Source organism: Herpailurus yagouaroundi, unplaced genomic scaffold (assembly GCF_014898765.1).
Source record: "Herpailurus yagouaroundi ecotype Mexico unplaced genomic scaffold, PumYag 77, whole genome shotgun sequence".
Lineage (NCBI taxonomy): Eukaryota > Metazoa > Chordata > Mammalia > Carnivora > Felidae > Herpailurus > Herpailurus yagouaroundi.
Window position 1 is genome coordinate 79,411,220 of NW_024412388.1, and position 26,276 is coordinate 79,437,495.

At 37.1% G+C, this 26,276-nt stretch overlaps 2 protein-coding genes and 2 non-coding genes across 5 annotated transcripts in view; 3 read left to right on the forward strand and 1 right to left on the reverse strand.

Moving 5' to 3' along the window:
• Positions 1-4,849: 4,849 nt before the first annotated feature.
• Positions 4,850-13,604, forward strand: RPL5 (ribosomal protein L5). Of its 2 annotated transcripts, none has more exons than XM_040470994.1 (8): positions 4,850-4,956; positions 5,935-6,004; positions 6,088-6,203; positions 7,337-7,471; positions 8,808-9,010; positions 10,107-10,284; positions 12,915-13,000; positions 13,434-13,604. In XM_040470994.1, the coding sequence occupies exons 1-8, from the start codon at positions 4,954-4,956 to the stop codon at positions 13,531-13,533; spliced, it is 891 nt and encodes a 296-aa protein (XP_040326928.1). In that variant the 5' UTR covers positions 4,850-4,953; the 3' UTR covers positions 13,534-13,604. The 2 variants fall into 2 exon arrangements, with proteins under 2 accessions (XP_040326928.1, XP_040326927.1); XM_040470993.1 differs by having other exon boundaries at positions 12,912-13,000; positions 13,434-13,601.
• LOC121027897 (small nucleolar RNA SNORD21) lies at positions 9,941-10,036 on the forward strand. Its single transcript, XR_005788979.1, has one exon. It is a non-coding gene; the product is annotated as a small nucleolar RNA SNORD21 (small nucleolar RNA).
• On the forward strand, positions 13,086-13,222 carry LOC121027902 (small nucleolar RNA SNORA66). Its single transcript, XR_005788984.1, has one exon. It is a non-coding gene; the product is annotated as a small nucleolar RNA SNORA66 (small nucleolar RNA).
• A 243-nt stretch (positions 13,605-13,847) lies between the features above and the next one.
• The window catches only part of DIPK1A (divergent protein kinase domain 1A), a 107,265-nt gene continuing 94,836 nt past the window's right edge, over positions 13,848-26,276 (reverse strand). The window contains exons 3-5 of the mRNA XM_040470991.1: positions 21,771-21,878; positions 17,115-17,291; positions 13,848-15,850 (exon numbers count right to left, since the gene is read on the reverse strand). Of these exons, the coding sequence (XP_040326925.1) occupies positions 15,038-15,850; positions 17,115-17,291; positions 21,771-21,878 (1,098 nt within the window). The 3' untranslated portion in view covers positions 13,848-15,037. The remainder of the gene's footprint in view (positions 15,851-17,114; positions 17,292-21,770; positions 21,879-26,276) is intronic.

A 26,276-nucleotide genomic window follows, 5' to 3' on the forward strand; every position in this document is an offset into this window, starting at 1 on the left:
CTCTCCAGTTCCATCCACGTTGCTACAAAGGGCAGTATTTCATTCTTTCTCATTGCCACGTAGTACTCCATTGTGTATATAAACCACAATTTCTTTATCCATTCATCAGTTGATGGACATTTAGGCTCTTTTCATAATTTGGCTATTGTTGAGAGTGCTGCCATAAACATTGGGGTACAAGTGCCCCTATGCATCAGTACTCCTGTATCCCTTGGGTAAATTCCTAGCAGTGCTATTTCTGGGTCATAGGGTAGGTCTATTTTTAATTTTTTGAGGAAACTCCACACTGTTTTCCAGAGTTTTTGTTTGTTTTTTTGTTTTGTTTTGTTTTGTTTTGTTTTCAAACACATCTAATTCTTAAAAGGATTGAAATTTTGGACAATTTTTTCTTTTTTTTTTAAAGTTTATTCTTTTGAGAGAGAAAGTGCGAATTGGGGAAGGGCAGAGAGAGAGAAAGAGAGACAATCCCAAGCAGGTTCCAGACTGCCAGCATGAAGCCTGACACAAGGCTCGAACCCATGAACCATGAGATTATTACCTGAGCTGACGTTGGACACTTAACCCCCCTGAGCCACTCAGGTACCTCTAAATAATTTTTTTCTAATTTAAATATAACTGCATGAGAAATATTCAATAAATGTGACATTCTAATTAAATATAAAGAAATTAGAACAAGAAAACAAAAAAGTTTCCATGGCTGTGAAGAAGAAAATACATGTACAAATAAACCTGAAACTAATTTCTATGGAGATTATTTTCTGACCTTGATAGATCAATGTATAGTCTGATTGTAAAAACATTTGAGCAAATTGAGCAACATAATATTTTTGTTGTTCTTTATCATACCATAGTATTGAAATATTAGAAGAATAACAAAATGTGTGTGGATATGGATACTACTGTAAGAGACAGTAAAAATCACAATAAAAGTGAGTTATATGACAATATGAAAATATCTAGGCGCACCTGGGTGGCTCAGTTAGTTAAGCATCCAACTCTTGATATCAGCTCAGGTCATGATCTCACAGTTCAAGGGATGGAGCCTTGCATTGGGCTCTGCACTGACAGCATAGAGCCTGCTTGGGATTCTCTCTCTCTCTCTCTCTCTCTCTCTCTCTCTCTCTCTCTCTTTCTCCCCCTTCCCCACTTGCTTGCATGTGTGCACATGAACACACACTCTTTTCTCTTTTAAAATAAACATTAAACAATTTTTTAAATCTAGTAATAGTTTCTATTGTATTCTATTGAAGATAATAATTTATCTTATATGACATCATTACATTGTTAGAATGTGATATGTAAAGATCATGGTTCATTTCCAAATCTAAATAGTGTATTGCTTTATAAATTTTATTTAAAATTCCAGTTTCTCTTGCTTCAGCATAACAAAATTTCTCCTAGTTGAAATTAACAAAAATTACATAAGCACATCAATGATCCAAGAAAGACTGTCCAAGCTGGCATTACTATCTGTAGAACACAAATGGTGTGGTATCTTAGTGATAACAACATAGAAATTTTGCTGAAATGAAGATATGAAACAGAACTTTTATGCAATAAATTTATTAATTTTGTATGTCTTTATCTTATCAGTCATTCAAACATCAATAGCTTATCAACAGAACACCCAGACATAATTATGGTGGTGATCATAATTATGTTTGGTTGCCTTTGATATTTTACTGACTTTCAGTTCCATAAAAACCACAGATTTATATTTTAAAAAGAAAGTTTATTCTTTTATTGAGGGAGGATAATTAGTTTTTCCTACATAAAAGTATAGGTTTAGAATGTTTAAAATGTTTCTAATGGATTAATATCAATTAAGGGTATCCAACCATAAGGTAGTTCATACTATTTGCTATCCTTCAGTGTATAAGTTCAAATAAAGCAAAAGTCAATTGCAAAGAAAAAAACATTTTGAAATAACTTAAGATGTTTTTGATTATAATTATTAAAGTTGGTAACAGTACAGAACCAGCTGATTAGGGCAGTAAGTAGTTATCTCAAAATCATAATATATGGGTAACATCATAGAAATCTTTTTGTATTTTGGTGTGAAACCATCACTACAATAAATAAAATTGCTGAGTTTCTATTTGTAATATATGTTTGACATATAGCATAAAATTGAGTTCACTCTCATTTCAAATCATAAAAAGTATTTCCCACTCCAGCAAGAATTGTTTTAGTTTTTATTTTGAAATAAATTCACAATCACAAATTGTTTGTAAGAATAGTACAAAGAATTTCCATATGTCTTTTTCCCAGATTCTCCATTGTTAACATTTTAACATATTTGCTTTATTGTTGTTTTTCCTCTTTACAAACATATATGTGTATGTGTATTCACACACATATGTGGTTTCTTCCTGAGCCATACACTGAGTGTCAGTTGCAAACATAATGCCCATTACTTCAAAATAGTTCAGAGTATATTTCCTAACAACCAAGAACACCTATAGATAACCATGGTATACCTATCCAGTTAACATTGATCTATTACTACCATCTAATCCATCTAATCCACAGACTCCATTCAAATTTCATTGATTGTTCTGAGAATGTCTTTTGTACAAAAGAAATTAAAGTCTTCCTTTTCATCTTCTTTTTTATCCAGGATGTGTTCCAGGATCACATACTTCATTCAGCTGTTAAATCACTTTGGTCTCTTTCAGTCTGGCCTTATCCATCATGATTTTGTAATTTCTGAGGAATACAGACCACTTACTTTGTAGAATGTCCCTCAGTTTGAGTTTGTTTGCAGTTCATCACATATCAGAATAGTTAAATTATGTAATTAGATTAAATTACATAAATTTGGTAGCAAGTAACTTCTGTGTTCTTCTCAATGCATCATATCAGGAGGCACAAAACGCTGACTGGTCCATTGCTGGTGAATTTTAACTTTGACCACTTGAGCAAGATTATGTTAGGTAAGGGTGCTAAACAAGTTCCCCTGGCTCCTGGTATCACCATCTGCACTGGCTGAGCCAGCCAATACTTGCTATAGACCCCCAGCTGCAGCCAAAGGCAATAGGGGCATATATTTTTAATTTTGTTGTTATGAAGACTAATAACGTAAGAAGTACAAGGAAGATAAAACAATGTTTAATTCAACAATGTGTTAGGTTGCTTCATAACTTCTAAATATTCAGCTGCATGATATGTGGGCCTTCATACATACTCTTGCCCTAAAACATGTAAAATTAGGGGTGGGCCTATTTCCAGGTAGATTTCCCTTCTGATCCTTCCACCCTCCAGGGTAAGCAGGGCCTGAAAAAGACATGTGGCACCTTTCAGAGGCTAATAAATTAGTGAAACACCAAAATGAAGATCTTTATTTTCTATAAATATAAGTTATATACTTCTTTCCTTGTACTTCTAAAAGCCACTTGGCAAAGATTGAACCACACTTGTCCGTGAAACGTTTTAACATTTCTCCTTGAAAGCTCTGTTGACATTGGCCAGAGTGGACTCGATGTACATTTTTCCTGTTATATAAGAAGTTACAAATGAAACCAGAGGAAATTAGTATCATAATTTTAGTTTAGTCCAAAGGCAGTTTTTTGGAGCCACTTAAACTTGTCATTCTGTTTGACAGACCCTCCTCCCTGCTCTGATATTGAGCAGTTTGCACACTGATTTTTTCCTGCTACATTAATTATATGTACATTCACTTCCCAAGAGTAAGTTTAAATTTTGAATGATGGGGGTATAGAGTTAACACTCATTCTGAAGATGGGAATATTTTAAGCAGCTGTGCTGGTAAGTAATTCGCTTTCTTTTCCTGGTAGCATCAGTAAATTCCATTACTGGACAAAATAAGATTTGTTTTCTGCTTTCCTGAGACCTCCTGCATTGATTGAGATTGAGGCCAAATTAAAAATTGAGATTCCTGGGCCCAAACCAGCAAGTTTGATTCAGGAAAGGTGGGATATTCAGATATCTGCATTTTAACCAGTACTCAAATGATTCTCATGCAATAGCCCAACGACCACCTTTGAAATGCTATTAGGTAAGGGAGTACTTTCTCTTGAGGCGCTTTTTTGTTTGGTTGGTGCTTGTTGATTGGTTCTCCTCAGTCTGCGTGTGTAGAACACGGAAAGGGAACAGCTTATTCCTTAATTTAAATTAGTTTTGAAAGAATGGAAAAAAAAGTACTTACAGAGAAAAATTAAGCTGACTAGCTCAGAGTGATGGAGGGAAAAAGAATGAAGCTGTCAGGGATCAAGAAAGATGATGGAGGTAAAGGGGTGCAGTAAGTAGTTCTTTTACCATTTAACAAACACCAAGCACTTACTGAATGCCAGCATGGTGCTAGGCAATTCAAGGGTGAACTGGGACTTCAGGGCCCACCCTCAGGGTGTTTACAGGGGAGGGTAGGCTGAAGCAGATTTGAAGGTGCTGTGGGAAGGCAGAAGAGAGGCTCCTTCCTCACTCAGGTTTGAAGTACTGGGACAAGGCTTCCTGAAGAGATCCTGTATGACCTGGACCCGGATGAGTAGTCCAGGTCCAGGAGGTAGAGTCCTGGAGGGTGCAAACGAGCTGCACAGCAAATATATTCTATTTAATTTTAAACTTTTTTTCCTATTTACAAAGTCATATATGTTCCTTACGAAACAACTTCTTAGCATATGAAACTGACAACTTCTATAATCCTCCCTGCTACTTACCGCCTATCCCAACCGGATTTCCAGCCAGGAGTTTGGGGACTCGGTGGCTTTGAAGGTTTGTTACTGACCGGCGAAGTCCAGCATCGGTCCTCCCGCCAGATGGGGGCAGTACTCCGCACGCCTAGGGCCGGCGCGCTCTCTCTTCCATACGTCGCTCGCGTGATCATCAGTGCTACATACTGCGCCTGCGCACGGACTGAGGCCTTTTCCCCCCGCGGAGCGGTGCTGGGCCTGCTGGTCTGTGGCGAGCCGCGGACGCCGGTCTCTGTTCCGCAGGATGGTGAGTGGATATCTGGAATCGGGGCTACGGGTGCACGGGGGTTCCCTGTCCTTGCTCAAACGCCAGCCTAGGATCCGTTTCGCGCGGCGCTGGGGTTGGATGGCGTTCGATAGTGGGCTCTGCTGAGGTAGGGCTGCCGCTCCCAGCGTGGCCTTAATGGCTGCCGCCCGGCGCGCAAGCTTGGGGGAGGGGTTGACGAAGAAAATCAGGAGCCGAGGCGGCGCATTGAGGAGGGGGATGATTTTAGTAGACAGGCTGTGGGGATAGTGCCGGCTTGTCCGAAGGGGCACCAGCAGGCGGGGAAGATTGCATGCAGTCGGTCCCGTGAGTAGTTGGGGATGCCTGAGTGGAGATGGGCTGCGGCTCCTCGGACTCATCCAGCCCTGACTGCTCCGTGGTTTTTTCGGGAGAGTCTTGGGTCGGTGGGTCTTCCAGAGGTGGCTTTTAAACTTAACAGTCAGCCTGGAGGCTGTGGCTTTTCTGAGCCCCGAAAGAAAGCTCCTTTAGTTGGTAGGTGCCTCCTGCCTCTGTCTCTAGACTGTTGCTGGCACTAGTTTTTAATGATTTGGGGGATGGGGCGTTGCTTTGGTTCGAGGGGGATAGTGCTCTTTTAATCGGGAGTAATTGCTAAATATGCCCTTGACCAGATGAGTTTTGTGGCAAGTAATTGAGGCTTTTGGAAAACGTGCGCGGACAGTGCAGGAAATACGAGGTTAGGTTCTCAAAATGAGACGTATGGTGTTTGGAACAAACTGACGTTAGGCAAGATTGCTGTCTAAAGCAATGCTTTGGAAAAGTGATTGATGGGAAGTAGAAAAAGTGATTCTTGACCCTCTGGTTTGAGAAACTGGAGTCTACAAAAGTGACAGTTGTGTGGATTCACTCTTGAAGTGTTGTTTTGTTACAGAGTTAGCGCAGATATCAAAAATATCGTAAACCATTTATCAAAGTTTTAATAACATTCTTCTATTCTTAAAGGGGTTTGTTAAAGTTGTCAAGAATAAGGCTTACTTCAAGAGATACCAAGTGAAATTTAGAAGAAGACGAGGTATGGTCAGTTACTCATGTTCACAATATTAGAAGATTCTGCAGTGGAACAGACTTTCTTAAATTGCTTTTTTTCCCCCCCAGAGGGTAAAACTGATTACTATGCCCGGAAGCGCTTGGTAATTCAGGATAAAAATAAGTACAACACACCTAAATACAGGATGATAGTTCGCGTAACCAACAGAGATATCATTTGTCAGGTAAGTTGTATTCAGAACTCAAGCAACAGATGGTAAACCTCACCCTCTTTAACTGAATGCTGGAGAAGTTGTACTTGGGGGGCAAAACACATGTATGGATTAGAGGCTCTCTAGTGCCTGGCATTTTAAAAACATTGAGTAGTGTTTTTCTTTTAGTAGGCCTGAAGTTGGAGCATGGGAGGGATTGGTACATTAAAATACTCAACTGAAAAATTGGCCATGTTTGACAATCCTGACCAAACTAGTTTAATCCCATTTTCTAATGGTGGGGGAGAGGATTGGAGAAATCTAGGGTATATACTATTCTTCTAGGGGTAGGAGGATAAATTTGAGGCCAAGTATGTTCTTGCATTTTCCAGTTCCAAGAGAGTAATAGAATTTGTTAACGGACTAAATCCTGACTTGTGCTGTATGGCCTTATATGCCACAATACCACTGCTTATTGAAGAGAGAGTTGTAGAGGTTAAATTAGGCTTTTAAGATTGTTTTTATTTCTGCTCATTGCTTGAAATAGGCTTTGATAAATCTGTATGAAGGTGTCTTTCCCATAAAAGACATCCAGAAAATGGTAGTTTGCTCCTAGAAGCTAGTTTTCTGGGCTTTTACATTTAGGGAAAATTTTTCACAGTTAATGATTTGCTGAGCTTTTGCAGGCACACCTCTGTTTTCTGGGCAAACTAACAGTTCCTTCATCCCTAAGTTCAGATAACTAAACATTAGGTATTAGAAGCATTGTTGGACCTAGCTATGCTTAGTTCAAAAGATTTTTGAAATAATGATTCCTTTTTTGACTTTTTCATGATGCCTCTTTAATTCATTGACTAATGCAGCTAAGTCTTTTCAGTATTTGGAAAGAACAACAGTTTTATTCCAAAGGCATTTCGATGTTCAATGTCTGTGTGGTACTTTTAGTTCAATTTGTGATATTATGACATTTACAGAAAACCTATCTGCTATAGTTGACCAAACCATAAACTCCCATTGGTAAGGTTAACAAAGACAGATTCTAAGCGTTGTAATTTGTGTCCAGCTTTTTTCTTTTTTTTTTTTAAGTCCTTTGAAAAAGAAGACACCTAGGACAAGTAATCAAACAGTTGAAAATACAGATTACTAATCTGGTTTTTCTCTTACAGATTGCTTATGCCCGTATAGAAGGAGACATGATAGTTTGTGCAGCGTATGCTCATGAACTCCCAAAGTATGGTGTGAAGGTTGGCCTGACAAATTATGCTGCAGCATATTGTACTGGCCTGCTGCTGGCCCGCAGGGTATGTAGAAGATAACTTTGATGTTTTACAACTCGCTCATTGTTAAGAGTTGTCTGCCAGGTAGATGTTCACACATGAATAAGATACTCTCAGCTGTGGCTTCTGGGAAGTGCCTGTTGTTGTGCTGTTGCTTACAAGGTCATCATCAGGGAAGACAATTTTATAAATACAAAGTTTGAGACTACACAGTTTTCTAGTACTCTGGGGAGATAGTTTTTGTTATTTTACCCTGTGGGTTGGGTCTAGATTACTAGAGTATAAACCAAAGAATGATAGCCACTAGCCACATGTGGATGTTGAGCACATGAAATGTGGCTGGTGCTGTTGAGGAATTGAATTCAAACAATTTTAGTATATGTGCTGCTGAAGCGAGCACTGAATTTAAACAATTTTAAATAGCCATCTGTAGGTTAATTATTGCCTTGTTGGATGTTGCAGACCTTTATTCAGAGGTATAGATTTTCTGACCATCAGTGCACATTTAAAATGCAGGCTGCACTCCTCACTCCTGGAATCTATAGTAGGATGTCCAGGTTATACACATGTTAATTTTGAGAAACAATGTTTTAAATTTGGGGAGGGTGAGCAGGCATGGGTATGGGATTCAGTTTTTTTAATCATTTTTGCCTTTGGGTGGCATCATTTCCTATAATACGTGGAAAGTAGATGCAAATGTGATTTTTTTTTTTTTTTTTGCCTTTTGTTTTCTGTTACCGATCTTGTTTTGCATTGGAAATGTTAAGCATGCATCATTGTTAGGGACCCACATTTTCATTGGTTATAAATATGCTTGAGTAGGAGTGGAAAGCATCGTCCTTATATATGAGAACAACGTGGTGCAAACTCACACTGCTTGTGGTGAAGTTCTAGTTAGATGTACTAGCAGAGGAGTCACCCTTATTGATGTATGTCTTTGGAGAGTAGAGCTCTCCAGATGTTCTCTTCTGCCCAGGATCCTCCTCCTAAGATTTTAATGAAATTAATCAAAACTACATGTGTGATAACATAAATAGTTGAATTTTATTGTAGCCAAATAAGACTGAAGAAATGTGGAGAATATCTCCCTTGAGTAGATACATACAGCATGGTTACATCTTAATTGATGGCTACATAAATCAAGTATGGACATGTAGCAAAGGTTCAGAGCTACAAGACAAAATTGTTATAAATTCGAAGGTCTGAAGTTTCTTTTTGTAGCATCTTAATATTTAAAAGTAAGTTGGTACAAAGGGATAAGTGAATTGGAAGGAAATTTTTTCTCCTCGTCAGGTCATTAATGTTGTGACTGGATGTTAGAATTGTTTAAATATATTTAGACTGGCTTTTTTGTTAATAGCTTCTCAATAGGTTTGGCATGGATAAGATCTATGAAGGCCAAGTAGAAGTGACTGGAGATGAATACAATGTGGAAAGCATTGATGGTCAACCTGGTGCCTTCACCTGCTATTTGGATGCAGGTCTTGCCAGAACTACTACTGGAAATAAAGTTTTTGGGGCCCTCAAGGGAGCTGTGGATGGAGGCTTGTCTATTCCTCACAGGTAATAGTATTCAAATCTTCATTGTTTAGACTCCAGTATTTCCATTTCTAACTGGTTGGACTCTGGAGATTACTGAATCAATTAAAATAATAGGAAGCTATCATTGTGTACCTGCTATATGCTTAATACTATGCAAAAGGAACCTGGCAGGGCAGGAAGGAATTGTAACGTATTTCATAAATGAGACTAAGGTTCAGAGGTAAATGATTCGTTCAAGGTTTTAGAGCCAGTAGCAGAAAAGCCAGGGTTGAAACCACCAGCTTTTGTGTTGTGGCTTAGTTTTGGTTAGAAACGAGCAACTCCAGTTCACTCCCCTCCCAATGCATTTTCTTTTCATTCAGAATGAAATTGCCTTATTCAGTTATGGGAAACTGTCAACTCCAGGAAAAGATTTTGAGAAAAGGCTTAAGATAAATTCCCAAACTTTCCACTGGAAATAAGATTGTAGATCATTAGAGGCTAAGTAGGTGATTTTAATTTGGTAGTTCCTTTGGTTTAAGTTAATGATTTTTGTTATTGTTGAGTAGATGCATCTTTAAGACATGATTTATTATTAGCCTTGTAAGGTTATTTAAGTAGTTGGTGACTTAACCAAAATTTTATCTGGCTATAGGTTTTGGCGTTGGAGAGGTTAGCCTGTGAAATGTAACCTAACTGGAACTTTTATAATGGTGGGACATACATTTTTAGGGACCTGCAGATCTCTTGCAAAGCACCTATTAGATGTGGTCTTGAACAAATCACTTATCTCCATGTACTCTGAGGCACCACTGAAATTCTAGGGTTTGGGGGGGGAACAGTTTTGAAACCATTTCCTATACTAATATGGAAAATTAACTTGATAGTGGTAGAAGCTTGATTCATTTCGTGACTTTTAAAGGTGTTTGTGGCATGATTTTTCTCTTCTATCTGGGAATTCAGAGATCAGCTGCTGAATGATGATATCCCACTAACTGAGCAGTCAGTAGTTGGTCCTTTGGTTGCATATGATGCAATTAATTGTTTCAAGACGGGACTGATGGCAGCTACTGAAGTGAATTCCTGCTAGTGAACTGATTTCAATCATTACATACTAAAATGAAAAACTTTGTTTTAGTACCAAACGATTCCCTGGTTATGATTCAGAAAGCAAGGAATTCAATGCAGAAGTACATCGGAAGCACATCATGGGTCAAAATGTTGCAGATTATATGCGTTACCTAATGGAAGAAGATGAAGATGCTTACAAAAAACAGTTCTCTCAATACATAAAGAACAACGTTACTCCAGACATGGTAAAAATTTTAACTAAAAATTCCTGTATTGGTTAGTTTATAGAGCGCTTTACTACTTGGTTTTGGTGGGTACATTAGTAGTTTTATTTCCAGTTAACATCTACAAGTTGAATATGAGTATGTTAATAGGTATAGATGGACTCAAATGAGCTGTCCTTACCTTAAAATGGGTTGACATGAAATTGGAATAGTGGGTAAGAGTAAGTTAAAAGTCAGACAAGGTAGAGGTGCCTGGGTGGCTCAGTCGGCTAAGTGTCCTTCAGGTCAGGTCATGATCTTGTTCTTGAGTTGGAGCCCTGCGTCGAGCTCAGAGCCTGGAGCCTGCTTTGCATTCTGTGTCTCCCTCTCTGCCCCTCCTCCACTCATGCTCTGTCGCTGTGTCTCAAAAATAAATAAACGTTAAAAAAAAGAATTTATGAGCCCTAAAGTTTTACAACTCCAAGGTTCTCTGTTAATCCATTGTAGTAATGGAAGATAATAGGCACAGAACACAAAAATCACACTGATTATTACAAAACTATTATGTAGCTTATGGAGTTGTATATAAATTGGAGGTTATATCAAATGTCCTTTTCTGTTAGTGAACAGTTTCCATTTTGACACAGTTATGGTTATGAAAATCTTTTAAGTAGAGTTGTAATTGAAGATCACTGTCATTTATATGCTTAGTACACAGTCTAGGGCTGAATAAACATAGCTTGAGTTTTGGAGCTAAGAAAAGGTTAGTATTTATGTTGGTAATTCAAGTACATGATAATTTTCAGAAATTTATGCTTTTATGCTACTATTGACATTGTCCTCATTTGCTGTGGTAAATAGGTCTTTTACTTGTGATGATTCTACTTGGCCTGCATAATTTTTCTTCCTAAGCCATTTTTTACTCTGGTAATGTCACACTTGCTCAAAACTTTCCAAATTCCTAAGCTCCTTTCAGATATCTATTTCTTAATGCTTTCTAATGTATGTGGTGTACTTCAGCTGGACCACTCTTAGGATAATGTACTTTTCCCGGCTAGCTCATTAATTTGATCTATGGAAGCCTGTTTTTCTGCATGGCTGCTGAAATCCTCTGCAGACATTTGACTTGCCCTAGGAGGAAGTGGTTTTTACCTAAACTCATTATGTACACGGTTGTATTTTCTCTTGGTTTCTCTTGGAACGAATGGACCAAGTTGCTTAGATTTATTAAATGATTGCACTTGAAGTCATCGAATAGATTTGTTAAATACAGTGGGGAGCTGTCATCAAGTGCCTAAAATAAAAGAGAAACTTTGAGGAGGGATTTAGGGAGTTGAGATCTCATGCAGTGAAAGTGTTGGCATTATTTTCTTTTGCTAAGTTTTTTTTTTTTTTTTAACGTTTATTTTTGAGACAGAGACAGAGCATGAATGGGGGAGGGTCAGAGAGAGGGAGACACAGAATCTGAAACAGGCTCCAGGCTCTGAGCTCTCAGCACAGAGCCCGACGCGGGGCTCGAACTCATGGACCGCAAGATCATGACCTGAGCCGACGTCGGCTGCTTAACCGACTGAGCCACCCAGGCACCCCCTGTCTTTTGCTAAGTTTTATACAAATAAATGCATGTAGTGATATTTTCTCCATATTGAATGAGTAATTTTAGAGACTTGGATTACTGTGACTCATTCTTTAGGGGGCTCTGCTTGTTACTATATTGTGATAATGAACATTCAGGCATTTTTTAGCTGCTTCATGACTTGGTCTTCCATAGAACCCATCGTCATTTATTTGGAGGTGGTGATTGAAACAGTTCAGAGATACAGCATTGTTGTTTATGAATTTTAGAACAAAATTCTCATTAAGATCTAATTGGATAGTGTCTCAGGGTTTTCTAGGGAAATTCAAACCTCTGTTTCCACAGAGGCCTAATACTGTTGCCAAATACTAGTGATTCCTAATAGTAATAGATAGAAGAGGTCCCTGGTATGCAGTTCTGGGTATAGCATTGAAAGATCTTATCAGGTACTGAAGGAAAATACAAATCGGGGGAATGTGGGAGAACACAAATGAATTTAGCAATTGCTTGTTGGCCCCATATACCTTTCATCTTAACATCTTAAGTCCTTGGTTTTGGCATGTATTCTCACTTGAATAAAAGAATTTAGGTCAGGGGCACCTGGGTGGCTCAGTTGGTTAAGTGTCATGTGCGTGCTTTCAAAAAGAATTTAGGTCAGACAGTATTTTATTTTTTAAAATGTATTTATTTTGAGAGAGCATGGGGAAGGGGGAGTGGCAGAAAGCAAGAATTCCAAGCAGGCTCCCACAGTGTCAGCACAGAGCCTGATGCAGGGTGTTAGAGATCATGACCTGAGCTGAGATTGAAGAGTCAGACATCTAACTGACTGAGCCACTCAGGCGCCCTGTTATTTATTTATTTATTTTTAAAGTTTATTTTGAAAATGCGCAAGTAGGGGAGGGAGGTCAGAGTATTTTAAAGAAAAGGTGGGTTACATGTAGAAATAGGAGATACCAGCATTGACCTAGTTTAGTTGCTTTTGACAGTCTGGTTTAGAAGGATGAAATAGAGCCAGTAGTAGAATGCAGTGTTACCTGACTGTTGTAGGGCATGTGAAATGAAACCAAGTACTGTTTGCTTTGCTTTCTTTCAGATGGAGGAGATGTATAAGAAAGCTCATGCTGCTATTCGAGAGAATCCAGTCTATGAGAAGAAGCCTAAGAAAGAAGTCAAAAAGAAGAGGTATGCATCCTCCTGTTGTCTTTTTAAGAGAGGTTGGGAGGAGTTCCTTGCCTTGTTTTGTGTTACTCAGACTCTTACTGAAGTTGTGCAAACTCGATCACTAACTCTGCATGATGTTGCAGAAGTGAGGGGAACCAGGTTTGCTAAAGTAATTATGGTGATAGAAATGTATTAGCCTCAGAAACTGCTTACTGAGCTGACCCCTTCTATCCCAGTACAGTATAACTACCAGTTAACTGCATTTTTAAATAATGCATCTCTTTAATAATGGGTGTGGGGAAGTTAGCTTATGATCATAAGTAGGTATATTGGAATTTGGATTGTTTGACCTGGTTGCAGTCTTGTCCTTTTCGAAGTTAAATATTTGTTTTTTATCCTCTAGCTATGGTTGTTAAAAATCACATTTGTATCTTAATTTTACTCTGTTCTATAGGTGGAACCGTCCCAAAATGTCTCTTGCCCAGAAGAAAGATCGGGTAGCTCAGAAGAAGGCAAGCTTCCTTAGAGCTCAGGAGCGGGCTGCTGAGAGCTAATAAACCAAACCACAATTTTCTATGAAGATTTTTCAGATAAAGACAATAATAAACTTATTCACCAAGCAGCAGTTTCTGTGTTAACCTCTTGTTAATGAAACTACAAGAAATAACCTCAAATATAAAAGCAGAGGAGTTGATGGGTTGTTTTTGTTTGCTTCAAGAAACAAGTATAACTTTACATATTGACTCAAAGTTCACACCTGCTTCTTGGGCTTCTGTTTTCCGTGACAGGAGTTGTCCCTCTAATTGTATGATATACAGCTCTCCGTTAAAAAGTCTGGCAAGCAACAGACCAACCATCCACTAGGAAATATTTCTTCCATTCATTTATTGTAACCAGATGGTTAGTGGGAAGAAAAGGTACCTTCAAACTACACCATTTTAAAGTAAGCAAAACGTGCTCATCAATGGCTTTAATTTTTGAGAGAAGGCTGTCCAGTGAAGTTCACATAACATTTCACTTTAATCAGGTGAAACCTTGGAGCAAAAAATACTGGGTCTTCCTTCAAAAGAGGTTCCTTCAAAAGAGATGTTGAAAGGTACATGCCAGATCTTAATAAACATGAAAATAACATGAACAAATATTAACTTGCATATCAAGTTCACATGGAAAAATAAATTTACATGCCTCTGAAGAAATAGCCCTTTGGCCAACAGGAAATACTGTTCAAAATGGGAAATTGTTATTAAAGAGTCCCATGATTTCAGAGTCTGCCTCTTAATGTCCCACTTCCCCATAGCTCAAATTCAGACTTGTGGATTTGGATTGAGTTGATGGCCTTAAGTCAGTTTTGAAGGACTGCTCATTGACCCTATGAAGGACCCATCAAATCAAGGATGATGAAAGCTCATCCAGTTTCAGCCTCTAAACTTGGCAGTTACATATTGCCAAGTAGAACACTTTCTGATGGATTTTTATTTTTAAGCTAATAGCCACTCAACATTCTGAAGCCATGTAACAAATGTTTTTAGGTCTATAAATACAACAAACCATGCTATTAACCCAACATCTGTTTATAAAGGAGTAACTTTACCTGCTTTGCAGTCTTAATTTCTTGTTAATGTGCAAACTTTACCATGCTAAGACTTCAGTAAGTGTACGTATATATATATTTTTTAAACAGCAGCTTCATTGCAATGTTTCCAGCAATGGTATTTTGGCTTAAGTAAAATCTACGAAATACTCTCACTGTTTATGGGATGAGGCTTTTCACAGCATTATTTTAGGTCATTAGTCAAAATAGTTAACACAGTGAATGTACTGGGAAGAAATGTACCAGGGCTTCTAATGCAGGAATTAATCTTTGGATCAGTTCATCCTATACCTCCTGCCATTCCTTCAAGCAATCAATATGTATCTTAAGATGATGGCTTCTTAAAACCAGGGAAAAGGGGTTTCATATAACTGGAAAGGATTTGAGTCAGAAGCCATTTTTTTAATGCTCAAAATTTTTCCATAGAATTGTTAAGTTTCCTATGATGGTCATGATGTCCAAATGAACTAAGAGTCATTTGTGTAGGAAATTTTCTTCCACAGTAACGTTTTTAGGTTATTTAGTATCAAAGAATGTTCCATTTCCATTTGATTTGCTGTGACTTTGAGAGCAATACAAGAATAAAGTTGCTTTTCCAATTCTTCACGAATTTCCGTTGGAGCACCACGCAGTAGGTAGTCTTTGAGTAACTGACAGGCTTTTGCCAAGTTTGGTTGTATCACTTCTGAAGTACACTTCATTGTACTCTGATCACAGGTAGTTCGACAATCCGTGCCATAAACACAGTCCAAATCAGACTCACAGTGGCGATCCTTTATAAGTTCTTTCAGGTTTGTCTCTGGCACGATTTTTCTCATGTCCACCATTTTCAAATCATACTTATCATTATATCCTAGGTTTTTGGCACTAATATCACACATGAGGAAGTTTCCATACGGGCCGTGGAAAACATCTTCCACAAATTCCAGAAGTCCTATGGCTATTTTAGCCTTTCTAGGCCATGATGGTGTGAACAACTGATCCATGCTTCTTCTGAACCCAGATGGAATAAAAAGTTCAATGACCCATGGAAGGCTTATTCCATAAAGAGAGGTATATTCAACACTTTCCATCACATAGAGATCACCACAGAATCCCATTAATTTGGGGGTATGTTCTTTATCTTGAAGTATCACCATGAGAAGAAATTCATTTAGTTGAAGAAGTGCCCATGCTGACTTTGCTTCTCCCAAGGAAACCTGGCCATCTTTGTCTCCATCAGCCACCGTCAAGATGAGATTAACCAGTTCAGAGAGGTTTCCTTGGTCACCCAACTTTGCCTATGTGTATAAGGAATGAAAAATACCTCACATATAATATACATACTAACTTTACAGGATTACTATGCTAAGTAATGATCTTGTTACTGAATCTCCGTAAAGGAACTTAATACATCTCCAAATATCATGCTTACTAAGTGAATAAGTATATTTTATATAATTATAGTAAAACCCACTTCATTAAGTATATATTTTTTTAAGAAATGGCCACCCTAGCTTCCATTAGCCCCTTGGGCCCTGTAGATAATAACAGTTATCCAAGACACTAAGTATTAGTTTTGTCTTATTTATACATTTACTTGCAAAATTGCAGTGTAATGTGCTCATATCCAAAGTTATAATGTGGGTCAATGGAAAATTATTTTCTCCTATTTTGTAGTTAAATACATTAATAGAACTATTTTGTTCAAGTTATATCATTCCAATGATGAAGGTTAAAAAGTATTGGGGCTCCCAGTTGGCTCAGTTGGAGGGGTGTGCAGCTCTTGATCTTGGGGTTGTGAGTCAAGTCCCATGTTGGGTGTTTATTAAATAAAAACTAAAAAAAAAAAAAAGTATTTCCCCATGAAGATTCTTGGGATAAATAGTCTGAAAATGTAAACTGTTCAAAGAAAAGAAAGATTTTTTAAAAAACTTACTTTGAGAGAAAGAGAAAGTGTGAGTAGGGGAAGGGCAGAGGCAGGGGGAGAGAATCCCAAGCAGGCTCCACACTCTCAGCGTAGAGCCCGATGTGGGGCTAGAACCCATGAACTGCAAGATCGTGACCTGAGCCAAAACCACTAGTTGAATGTTTAACTGACTAAGTCAACCAGGAACCCCAGAAAAAAAAGATTTTGAGTGAAAATATGACAGCAATAAAAAGAGATTCTTTCCAAAATTGTAACTATTTTTATCTTTTAATATATTTAATCTTTGTATGAATATTTCTTTAAATCTTTGAAAAATAATTTGCAATCAGGGTATGTATACTAATTTTATCCCCTCCCCCATCTTTAATAATGTATGCCAGTTACAGTGTCAAACTATAGAGCAGCTCATCAATTTAATGAATTCCCCTTTCATATCTGGATATTTTTAGCTATCATAAATAATGTTAATATAAACATCTTCCACACATTTTGTTTGAATTATTTCCTCAAGATGGAGACCTTGATACAGGTTAAAGAATACCAACATTTTTGTGGCTTAGGATGAGGTTTTTTTACCAACTCTTCCAGAAGAATATACTGCCTCACACTAACAACATGTGAATGGATATACTTACTTTAAAGAGACTGTAGACCATTTCTTTGAATTTCTGTACAGTTGTTCCCCTAGTTGGCTTATCAAATAGCACTATTTCTTTCCTTGGTTCCAATTCAGTCCCAAAATCAAGATGAAGTGCTTGTTCCATTTGACATTTCACAACACCTGGTAGATTACCCCAAATCCCTAAATACATCTATATGAAAAAAGAATGACAAATTATTCTTTAGGCTAAGTAGAAAATTTTACCACTGTATTTTTAGTGTCCTCTTCTTATAAAAACACACAAAGTAACAAAACATTAGGATTGAACTTTTGTCCATAACTTTTTTAGATTATAAAAGCTATGCATGCTTAAATACATATATTTTTGACCATGATAAATTTTATTTTTTCCAGTTTTTAAATTGTGGCAAAATATTAAAAACATAAAGTTTACCATCTTAACCACTTTGGTATTACATTCACAATGTTGTGCAGCCATCACCACCATCCATCTGCAGAACTCTTCATCTCAAAAAGTTAAACTCTATACTCATTAAATAATAACTCCCTGCTCTCCCTCCTCACCCACCCCCGCCGTGAAATCACCATTCTATTTTCTGTCTTTACAGTTTTAACTAATCTAAGTATCTCATATAAATGGAACAATACAAAACTTGTCTTTTTGTGACTGGCTTATTTCACTTAGCATAATGTCCTCAAGATTCATCCATGTATTAGCATGTATCAGAATTTCTTCCTTTTTAAAGCTAATAACCCATATGTATATACCACATTTTGCATTTCTATTCACCTGCTGATAGACACTTGAGTGCTTCCTCATTGTAGCTACTGTGAATAATGCTGATATGAACATTGTTGTACAGATATCTTTTATAAAGACTCTGCTTTCAATTTGTTAAGGTATATACCCAGAAGTGAAATTGCTGGATCATAAAATCATTCTATGTTTAATATTTTGAGGAATTGCTATATTGCTTTTTGCAATGGCTGTGCCATATCACATTCCCACCAATAGTGCACAAGGGTTCCCAATTTCTCTCCATCCTTACCAACCCTTGTCAATTTCCATTTTTTGGATAGTAGCCATCCTAATGGGTGTGAAGTGGTATCTCATTGTGATTTTGATTTGCATTTCCCTAAGATCAAGTGATGCTGAGCATCTTTTCATGTACTTATTGGCCATTTGTGTATCTTTTTTTTTTTTTTTTTGAGAAATGCCTATTCAAGTCCTTCGTACATTTTTAAATATGGTTGTTTTGTTGTTGTTGAGTTTTAGAAGTTCTCTATATATTCTGAATATTAACCTCTTATCAGATACATGATTTGCAAATGTTTTCTCTCATTCTGTGGATTTGCTTTTTACTCTATTGATATTCTTTTGATGCACAAAATTAAAAGAAATTTTTTTTTAACATTTATTTATTTTTGAGAGACAGAGACAAAACATGAGTGGGGGAAGGGCAGAGAGAGAGGGAGACACAGAATCTGAAGCAGGCTCCAGGCTCAGCACAGACCCTGATGCAGGGCTCAAACTCACAAACCATGAGATCATGACCTGAGCCAAAGTCGGATGCTTAACCAACTGGGCCATCCAGGTGCCCTTTGATGCACAAAATTTTAAATTTTTCTGAAGTACAATTTGTCTCTTTTTCTTTTGTTGCCTGTGCCTTTGGTGTCAGAGCCAAGGAATCATTGCCAAATCCAGTGTCATGAAGCTTTTGCCCTATATTAAAAAAATTTTTTTAATGTTTATTTATTCATTTTTGAGACAGGGCAGGGGGAAGGGCAGAGAGACAGGGAAAGAGAATCCCAAGCCGGCTCTGTGCTGTGAGTGCAGAGCCTGACACAGGGCCAAACTCACAAATTATGAGATCATGACCTGAGGTAAAATCAAGAGTCGGACACTTAACAGACTGAGCCACCCAGGTGCCCCTGCCCTATATTTTTTCCAAGAGTTTTATGGTTTCAGTTCTTACATTTTAGTCTTTAATATGTTTTGACTTAATTTTTGCATATGGCATTAGGTAAGGGTCCAACTTCGTTCTTTTGCATGTGGATATCCAGTTTTTCCAGCACCATTTGTTGAAAAGACTCCTTTCTCTATTAAATGATCATAGCACTCTTGTCAAAAATTACTTGATCAGATATGTGGGTGCTTATTTCTAGGCTCTCTACTCTATTGATCTATATGTCTATCTTTATTCCAGTAAACATTGTTTTGATTACTGTAGCTGTGTAGTATTTTTTTAATGTTTGTTTATTTTTTAATTTTTGACAGCAAGTGAGTGGGGAAGGGACACAGAGAGAGGATCTGAATCAGGCTCTGTGCTGACAGCAGAGAGCATGATGCAGGGCTCGAACTCACGGACTGTGAGATCTTGACCTGAGCCAAAGCTGGACGCTTAACCGACTGAGCCGCCCAGGCACCCCTTTATATAGCAAGTTTTGAAATCAGGAAATATGAATCCTCCAGCTCTGCAGTTCTTTTTCAAGATTGTTTTGCTATTTGGGGTTATTTGAGATTCCTTTTTAATTTTGGGGTGGGTTTTTCTATTTCTGCAAAAATGTCATCAGGATTTTGAAAGAGATTAACAATACTAAGTCTTTCAATTCATGAACATGGGATATGTTTCCATTTGTTTATGTCTTTAATTCTTTCAACAATGCTTTGAAGTTATCATTGTATAAGTCCTTTACCTCCTTGGGTATGTTAATTCCTAGGTACTTTATTCTTTTCGATGCTATTGTAAATGGTTTTCTTAATTTCCTTTGTGGATTGTTCATTGTTAATGTATAGAAATACAACTGGTTTTTATGTGTTGACTTTGTTTCTTGCTACTTTGCTGAATTAATTTATTAGCTTAACAGTTTTTTCTATATAAAAGGTTTTTCTACCAAAACAAGGTTTTTTATATAAAAGATCATGTCATCTGCATACAAAAATGATTTTACTTTTTCCTTTCTAATTTGGATGCCTTTTAAAATTTCTCTTACTTGTCTGTTTGGCTAGAACTTCCAGTACTGTTTTGAATACAGGTGGCAACAGTGGGCATTCTTGCCTTGTTCCTGAATTTAAAGGAAAAGCTTTCAGACTTTCACCATCAAGTATGAAATTAGCTGTGGATTTTTCATATATAGATTTTATTATGTTGTAGTTGCCTTCTAATTCCTGCTTTGTTGGGGGCGCCTGGGTGGCTCAGTCGGTTAAGCGTCCGACTTCAGCTCAGGTCACGATCTCATGGTCGGTGAGTTCGAGCCCCGCGTCCGGCTCTGGGCTGATGGCTCAGAGCCTGGAGCCTGCTTCCAATTCTGTGTGTCCCTCTCTCTCTACCCCTCCCCCGTTCATGATGTGTCTCTCTCTCTGTTTCAAAAATAAATAAACGTTAAAAAAAAATAAATTCGTTAATTCCTGCTTTGTTGAGTATTTTTATCATGAAAGGGTACTGAATTTTGTCAAATACTTTTTTCCTGCATCAACTGAGATGATCCCAGGGTTTTTTTCCCCTTCATTCTGTTAATCTAGTGTATTAAATTGATTGATTTTTGTATCTTGAACCATCCTTGCATTCCAGGAATAAATCCTATTTGGTCACAGTGTATGATCTTTTTATTACATTCATTTTGGTTGGGTAGTATTTTGTTGAGGATTTTGCATCAATGTTCACAAGGTCTGTAGATTTTCTGTAGTGTCTTTATCTGGCTTTGGTATCAGGGTAATGCTGGCCTCACAGAATGAGTTAGGAAGTATTCCCTCCTTTTCAATTTTTTGGGAAAGGTTGAGAAGCATTTAAATGTTTGGTAGAATTCACCAGTGAAGGCAACAGGGTCAGGGCTTTTCTTGTTGGGAGACTTTTGATTACTAATTCAATCTCCTTCCTAGTTGTAGGTCTATTCAGATTTTCTATTTCTGGGTAGGCTTTCTGTTTCTAGGAATTTGTCCATTTCATCTAGGTTATTTAACCTGGTGTACAATTGTTTATAGTACTCATTTAATACTTTTTATTTCTATAGAATCAATAGTAATATCCCCATTTCAGTCTTGATTTTAGAAATTTGAGCCTTCTCTTTTCTTCTTAGACCATCTAGCTAAAGGTTTGTCAATTTTGTTGATATTTTCCAAGAAGCAACTTTTGGTTTCATTGATTTTTTTCTATTGTTTTTCTATTCTCCATTTCATTTCTCTCTCCTGTAATCTGTATTATTTATTTTTTTCTGCTAGCTTTGGGTTTAGTTTGTTCTTTTTCAAGTTCCTTAAGTTGTAAAGTTAGGTTGTTGATTTGAGATCTTTCTTGTTTCTTAATGTAAGCATTTATAGCTAGAAGTAAATTTTTTAAAGTCATATTACACAGAAAGATGAAAGGCAAAACTCATCTGTTTCCATTTCCCTAATCCCATACCCCAGAATCAGTCACTATTAATTAATATAAGATCCATAATGGAAGTAATCTTATCTATCTCAATTACCACTATATTCCTAACAACTAAAGTGTCTGGAATATACTGGGAATAAAGGATTAATATCTATTGGATGAGTGAATCAAAGCATACAAAATTAAAGTATATAAAATTTCCTAAAGCTCTGGCTCAAGAATTCTTTTAATAATACATTAATTTAAGGTAAAAGTAGAGTGCACTATCAGTCTGCAATGTTTATTCATAATGTCCATACCTGATTGTTGGGCTTGGTGGATAAGCATTTCCCAAAGTAAAGAGTCTCTGTAACACAAAGGCTATTACATGCCGGTCCATCAATAACTCCAGTCTTGTACTTGTCACACTAAAAACCAGGAAACAAACACAGTAGTTAATGAAAAATGTTTATAAGAGGAAACATAATAAAGACACTGTAAAGAGATATCTATATTCTTTAAGATGTAGCTCTATGATGAAAAGAACTCAGGCTCTGGATTTGGACAGATTTGAACTTGAATCCAGAGCTTTGCTCTTACTTGCTATATGATGAGGAGAGATCTTGTTGGGACTATATTGTGCAAAAAACTGGAAGCTATTTTTCGCACTTAACAGGGTCTGAGGTGGTATGCTACCTGCTCTAAGATTAGAGGCACTCTTAAAAAATGGTTCTAATTTAAAATAAAAAATTAAAGTACCAAAATATTTTATGGGGTGCCTGGGTGACTCAGTCAGTTAAGCATCCAGTTCTTGACTTTGGCTCAGGTCATGGTTTGTGAGTTTGAGCCCCGTTTGGGCTCTGCGCTGACAGTATGGAAACTGCTTGGGATTCTGTCTGCCTGTCTCTCTCTCTTTCTCCCTCTGCCTCCCTCCTGCCCCTCCCTCACCCCTCAAAATAAATAAACATTTAAAAATAAAATAAAATGCCAAAATATTTTACAATAACAAAATAAAATTAGCTCATGATGTCATCTTGTCATCCTTGAGATCACCCAAAAACAAGAAAATAAGGAAAATAAACACAAACTCCCTAAGGCACAATTAATGAGGATGGCCTACCAAATTCAATGAAAATTATACCAGAGTCCAGAGTATGTTGAGATAAATAACTGCTGTGATTTTACTTCTCAAAGTTGGCATAGAACCAAACAGATGGTACACTTGAGGGGCAGAACCACCACCCTGACTTACACTGAAAGTTTAAGGGAGCACAAGTTGTGGGAACTTTCAAGGACTCTATTTGCCATCATGAAATAGGAGGACAAGGCAGTGCTGAATGATAAATTCCTTAAAAATGTTACCTATGTTGGAGGCAGTCTGTAAATGAAATGGGTTGAGGGAAAGTATATTATGAGCATCTGCTGGGGAGATAACATTAGCTAAACCAATCTATGTGAATATTTTTGTCTCTATGTTTCTCCTTTTTTCTCTCTTTCACACACACACACACACACACACACACACACAGACACCCACACACACCCACACACACACACACACACACTCTGGACCACAGCAGCCTCATTACTAATACAATTCACTGCTCCAGTTGCTTCCTGTAAGTAACTGGTTGAGGAAGAACTCTTTTTGTTTAGTAACAAGTAATAACCAAGGAAACCAAGATCTACACAGCAAATCTACAAGAAAAAGGAGGAAATGAAATGTTATAAAAATAAATTTTCCAGAAATACGTTGCCATGAAGCAGATCAAGCATACGGCTGTGAATTCAAAGGACTTAATGAAACCGTTCAAAAAATAAGACCTCAAAGCAGAATGATGATGAGATAACAGAAGGAATTGTGAAATAAGCTAGCAGAACTCAGGAAGGAAGAAAAGGAAAAGATCCTAAAAATTAAAGCCATATTATAAATGGGGCGGAAGAAGAAGGCAGACAAGGATAACAACACAGTTAGACTTAAACGAGGGCTAGGTAAGAAAAGTGAGAAAAAGGAAATGGAAATTTAAAAAGAACTAAAAAGAATTTGAGGCAAAATTATGGATACAGAAGATAAAGGATATCCAGCATGTCCACCTGAAGGAGAATGGAACAAGTGGAAAAGAAAAAATATTCAAAGTAGAATTCAAGGCAACTTCGTGTAAGTGAAAGCACACTTCACAGACTGAAAGAACACATAATGTCCCAAGAAAACCGACACAGAATGACCCTTCTGACATATCCCACTGAATTTTACTAGACTTCAAAAATAAATAATCCTTTGAGCATTCAGGCAAAAAGATCAAGGCATCTTTAAAGGGAAATAAATGAGATTGGCCTCAGATTTCTCCACAGCCACATCAATGTTAGATAATGGTTCAATGCCAGCAAAGTCTGAGAAAGGAAGCGTGACTTGCCTTTTCATTTGTGAAAGGGGATATGAATAATACACGTAATACTTGACTTATAGCATTATTATGAAGGAGGTGCCTGGCTCAGTCTGTACAGCATACAACTCTTGATCTCATGGTGATTTCAAGCCCCACATTGGGCATAGAGCTTACTTAAAAAAATAAAAATAAAATTATAGCATTATTATGAGGTAAAATGATATAATAATGAATTCAGATCACCTGTGATTTTAATAAGTGCTCAATAGTAGGTACTATTATTTTACATACTAAACTTCCTTTCAAGTAAAAGGCATCAAATGTTTTTGAACATAAAAGGTTTAGAAATTATAACTCCCATTAGTCTCTTCTTTTTTTTAAGGTTTATTTATTTATTTATTTATTTAGAGAGTAGAGGAGGAGCAGAGGGAAAATCTGAAGTAGGCTCCATGGGAGCCCAAGGAATTGAACCCATGAACTGCAAGATCATGACCTGAGCTGAAATCAAGGGTTGGACGCCTAACCGACTGAACCACCCAGGTGCCCCTGCCATTAGTGTCTCTTAACTACTTGAGAATGGATTTTAGGCAACCAAGAGATGAACAGAGAACCTGAACATGGTAGTCAGTTGAAATATAGAACTGGGATGGAAACAAAACTGGAAATCTACTTCATAATAATTAATGCAATATCTTATAATTACTAGATGCTCATTATGTGTCAGGCACTGTTCTAGTGCTATACTTTCATTCATTATCATGAAAACAAACCTGTGAGGTAGAACCTATAGTTATATCCATTGTAAAAACAAGGAAACAAATAAATATCTGTTAAGCAATCTGCTCAAGGTCACACACCTAAAAATGATAAAGTCAAGATTCCAACTTAGGCAGTCTGGTTCCAGAGCTCATTCTCTTAATAACTATTTTATATATTACTCAGAATGTTTATATTACAAACTATACCAGCAAAAGTTATAAAATTAACAAAAACTAAGAAGGGAAGATGTAGGAAGATGGAAGGTGGCAAAAGGATGTTGATTTCTTTATCTTTAAGTTTTTTTAAATGATTATTTATTATTGAGAGACAGAGAGAGAGACAGAGCATGAGCATGGGAGGGGCAGAGACAGAGGGAGACACAGAATCCGAAGCAGGCTCCAATCTCTGAGCTGTCGGCACAGAGCCTGATGCTGGGCTTGAACTCACAAACTGTGAGATCATGACCTGAGCTGAAGTCGGACGCCCAACTGACTGAGCCACCCAGCGCCCCTCTTTATTTTTAATATTCAAGGTCAAAGATAACATTTACATCTTATAAATCAATTAACAGAGATAGAGGTACATTCAAAAGTATACCAATGATCACTAAAAGAACTAATAACAATAATATATTGATTAAAATTAGGCGGAGTAAAGGAGATGAGATGAATGGAATTATAATTTGGTCACTGCTCGTAAGAAGTAGATTTAGTCTAAAGAAATAGAGGATAGGGGTTCCTGGGTGGCTTAGTCGGTTAACTGTCCAACTCTTGATTTTGGCTCAGGTCATGATCTCACTGTTGGGATCAAGCCCTGCATTGGGCTCTACGCTGATGGCATGGAGCCTGCTTGGGATTCTCTTTCTCCCTCTCTCTGCCCCTCCACGGCTCATGTGTGCCTGTGTGAGCATTCTCTCTCTCTCTCTCTCTCTCTCTCTCTCTCTCAAATAAACTTAAAAAAAATAAAGTATGTTTTTAAAAGTTATAAAATAAAGACAAACATTAGAAGAGCTAAAAACAGAATACAGACCTTCCTAAATAATCAGAAGGAACATGCATGAAACAAAGAAATATACACCATCTAGAGAAAGATACAAACCAAATGAATCCTTAAAAACAGAAAGTAGGTCATAAAATGTGATACAGAACTAAGTCATATCTATAAATGTCAACAGGATAATCTCATCTACTGAAATAAAAACATCTTCAGAAACCAGTGTCAAAAAAGTTGAAAATAAAAGATAAAAGATAGTACAGGTATATCAGGAAAATGCAAGGAAAACACAATTAAATCACAATCTTATACCAGACAAGGTTGATGTCAGAGGTTAAGAAAGCATTAAATAAGGCAAAGAAAAAAAAAAAGTCTCTTTACGATGATCAAACATACAATCCACAATGAAGATATTACAGTCATGAGTTTCTATAAGGCAAATAAAGTATTAATATTTATTAAGCAAAATCTGTAAGAAATAAAAAAAGAAATAAACAGAAAGACATTAGAGCCTAATTGACTTCTCTTAGTCCATGACAGATAAGGTGTATGAAAAAAAGGATATAAAAGAATTAGAAAGCCTGAATAATAAAGTAGATCTAATTGCTGTGAGAACAGACTTTTCAAATGTTCATGGAACATTTACAAAATTAGACCAAGGGGTGCCTGGGTGGCTCAATTGGTTAA

Bases quoted from the DNA above. Each gene is read 5' to 3' on its own strand.
- RPL5 (XM_040470993.1), top strand. The intron at 6,005-6,087 runs GTATGGTCAGTT...TTTCCCCCCCAG, and splicing joins GAAATTTAGAAGAAGACGAG to AGGGTAAAACTGATTACTAT. The intron at 13,001-13,433 runs GTATGCATCCTC...TCTGTTCTATAG, and splicing joins AAAGAAGTCAAAAAGAAGAG to GTGGAACCGTCCCAAAATGT.